This window comes from Typopeltis vanoorti, chromosome 5 (genome assembly GCF_054136105.1).
Source record: "Typopeltis vanoorti isolate ZY-2024b chromosome 5, IOZ_Tvanoo_1.0, whole genome shotgun sequence".
NCBI lineage: Eukaryota > Metazoa > Arthropoda > Arachnida > Uropygi > Thelyphonidae > Typopeltis > Typopeltis vanoorti.
This window is the reverse complement of record NC_143553.1, coordinates 48045434-48048053: the sequence shown is the minus strand read 5'-3', so window position 1 is coordinate 48048053 and position 2620 is coordinate 48045434. Positions and strand designations below refer to the sequence as shown.

The following is a 2620-nucleotide window of genomic DNA, read 5'->3' as shown; positions in this document are numbered from 1 at the left end:
GATTCTTGGTGCAGATTTTAAATGATTCATTATTATTCTTTAACTATCTGTTTGGCATTAACAGGCACTGATAAGCAATACTTTATTTCATTGGTCGCATTCTTTTCCACCGAAGTGATCAAATCGAATAAGGAAGCTACCTGCATATGACAAGAAAACGAAAATATATCGGAAGAGATTCTCTGTGTTACATACAGTTATTTTAATCTCACTTCCGACCGTTCTTGTGTACTTGGTTCTTTATTTTTCAAGCGAAAACGTGATGTATGCACGCACAAGAGCACAGCATTTAAAAATAAAACAACGAACGAAACAGAACAAAGTGGACTTACATGAGTTTGACGAAATTAGTCACATCTACGGTCAATCTAGAAACCTACGTGTTTTGCGACGAAAAAGAAAGAAAAATAGTACATCAAAAAAGATGATTCTTCTGTGGACGAAGTTTTTCGGTGAAAATTATTCTAGGGACTTTTATTTTTTTCATCCAGGAAACGTCACTTTTATTCAACAAAAATGTCCTCAAACAAAGTGTTTTGCAACAAGCGACAGATCTTACATAAAACAAGCAGACGCCATATTGTTCCACCTAACGAGTATGGAAGATGATGATTTACCCAAATATCGAAATACAAACCAGATATGGATACTCTACAACTTAGAAGCTCCAGTCTTTCAAGCTTCTCAGGTCCAAAACCTGAATGGACTGATCAACTGGACCATGAACTACAGAGAAGATGCCGACATTGTGATAAAGTATGGAACTGTTAATGCTTTAGCAGATGCTGAACAAGAATTCGAACATGATTTTTGGAAGAACAAGAAAAAAGAAATTGTGTGGTTCGTCAGCCATTGTGAAACTTTCAGTAATAGAGAAGGTTACGTACGTGAAATGCAGAAGTATATTGACGTTGATATCTATGGGGATGTGGAACGCATAAATGTTGGCCCACTCAGTCAAAATCTTGTTACGATGATGTTTTAAAAGACTATAAATTCTACCTTTCTTTTGAAAATGCCATTTGTAAAGATTACGTCACAGAAAAGTTTTTCAATGTGGTCAATTACGACATCATACCCGTTGTTTTTGGAGGAGCAAATTATAGTCGGTATTTACCAGTAAATGCTTGCATTGATGCAACTAAATTCCCAGATCCACGCGACTTAGCTGAACAATTACTACTCATTGGGAGTGATAGAGATTTATACAATTCTTATATGCAAAGGAAAATTCATTATAAGGCATATCTACATCAGTGGGCATGTGATTTATGCGAAAAACTGCCTAAAACTGAAAAGTCGCATAACATGGGAATGGATTTAAAGAAACGGTGGTACGATGAGGCGAATTGCATGAATTGGACAACAGAAGGAATATTCTATCGTGGCAGCACTCAGGAAGTTTAGAAGAGAAGTATTACAGAGAGAGAGGGAGACAGAGACAGAGTGTGTGTGTGTGAGAGAGAGAGAGAGAGAGAGAGAGAGAATTACTCATTCGTTTATTAGATCACGTATTTAATTTCCTAGTATTGATAGCATCTTGGAGAGAAAAACGGCAACTGTTTCTCAGTAACTAACAGATAGTTATTAATTATTCCTACGACATCAAAATCTGACATTGTATGCCCAGATATTATAAATGCATAATGACCACAAGCGTTTTCCCCTATGGACTTTTGAGTTTAAAGAATTTGTGCAAAATAATCACGTGTGAATGATTGCACTATGGAAAGCGTAAGGAAATAAATTATATAAAATAACTCGAAAGAGCCATTATGTTACTTAGGTCATCAGAAGAAGAAATAGATTCAAACTGTGTACAACATACTGAACTCGAAGAATTGAGGGGAGTATTCAAAGCCAAAGTATGGGAGACACTGAATCTAAATGTGAAGGACAAATTCTATAACTCAGAAACGAGAATTCCTTTTTCTGAATAGCGGTATTCGGATGCACAGTTCTCTAAAAGCACCAACACATCCAAAAAGTTGAAAGGAATACATCAGTGAAAAGTTAACCATATGACTGACTTTAATCAAGGAATGACATGCCAACTCCAAACAAAATGTCTGACCATCACTGAGGCGTTATTCATTGCGACGCATTTAAGATATTAAAGTTGCAAAAATAACATATTTTTGCCATCATAAAAATTCATATTCTGAATATTATGAGCCAATCGTGCGGATAACAGTGTTTAGTGCAAGCTCAATATTGCATTGGATATTGCAAGTTCTGTTGGGATGTGCAAGCCTTCTCAGACGAAGACGATGTCGTTCCTGACATAGGACCACAGTTACGCCTCTTAGACAAGCAATATGGTTATTTTTACACTGATTAAACATCCGGGATATTTCACCTTTTGGGAAACCAGTCTGCTCTGATGTCTTCAAAACCGTGGCACTAGTCAGACGGACACCCACAATAAGCACTTTCTCGATATCTGAGAGGTCTTTTGTTTTTCTCATTGTGATCAACGTCATTGACGATTACTGACTCGCAGCATTCTTAAATAGTTGCCTAGAACAAGAGGTAATGCTCGTGATCAAGAATTTTGCATATACGCTGCCTAAGTGACGTTTATGTACATCTGGATAAGATTTCGAATTCAGTGGTCGGT

At 36.8% G+C, this 2620-nt stretch overlaps 1 protein-coding gene across 1 annotated transcript; it reads left to right on the top strand.

Moving 5' to 3' along the window:
* The first annotated feature begins 262 nt into the window (after window positions 1-262).
* LOC150106367 (lewis-type alpha-(1,3)-fucosyltransferase-like) lies at window positions 263-985 on the top strand. The gene has a single exon (XM_090392983.1). The coding sequence runs from the start codon at window positions 263-265 to the stop codon at window positions 983-985; it is 723 nt and encodes a 240-aa protein (XP_090249109.1).
* Window positions 986-2620: the final 1635 nt, after the last annotated feature.

Excerpts from the sequence above, each read along its gene's own strand:
- LOC150106367 (XM_090392983.1), top strand. The coding sequence starts at position 263 with ATGTATGCACGCACAAGAGCACAGCATTTAAAAATAAAACAACGAACG.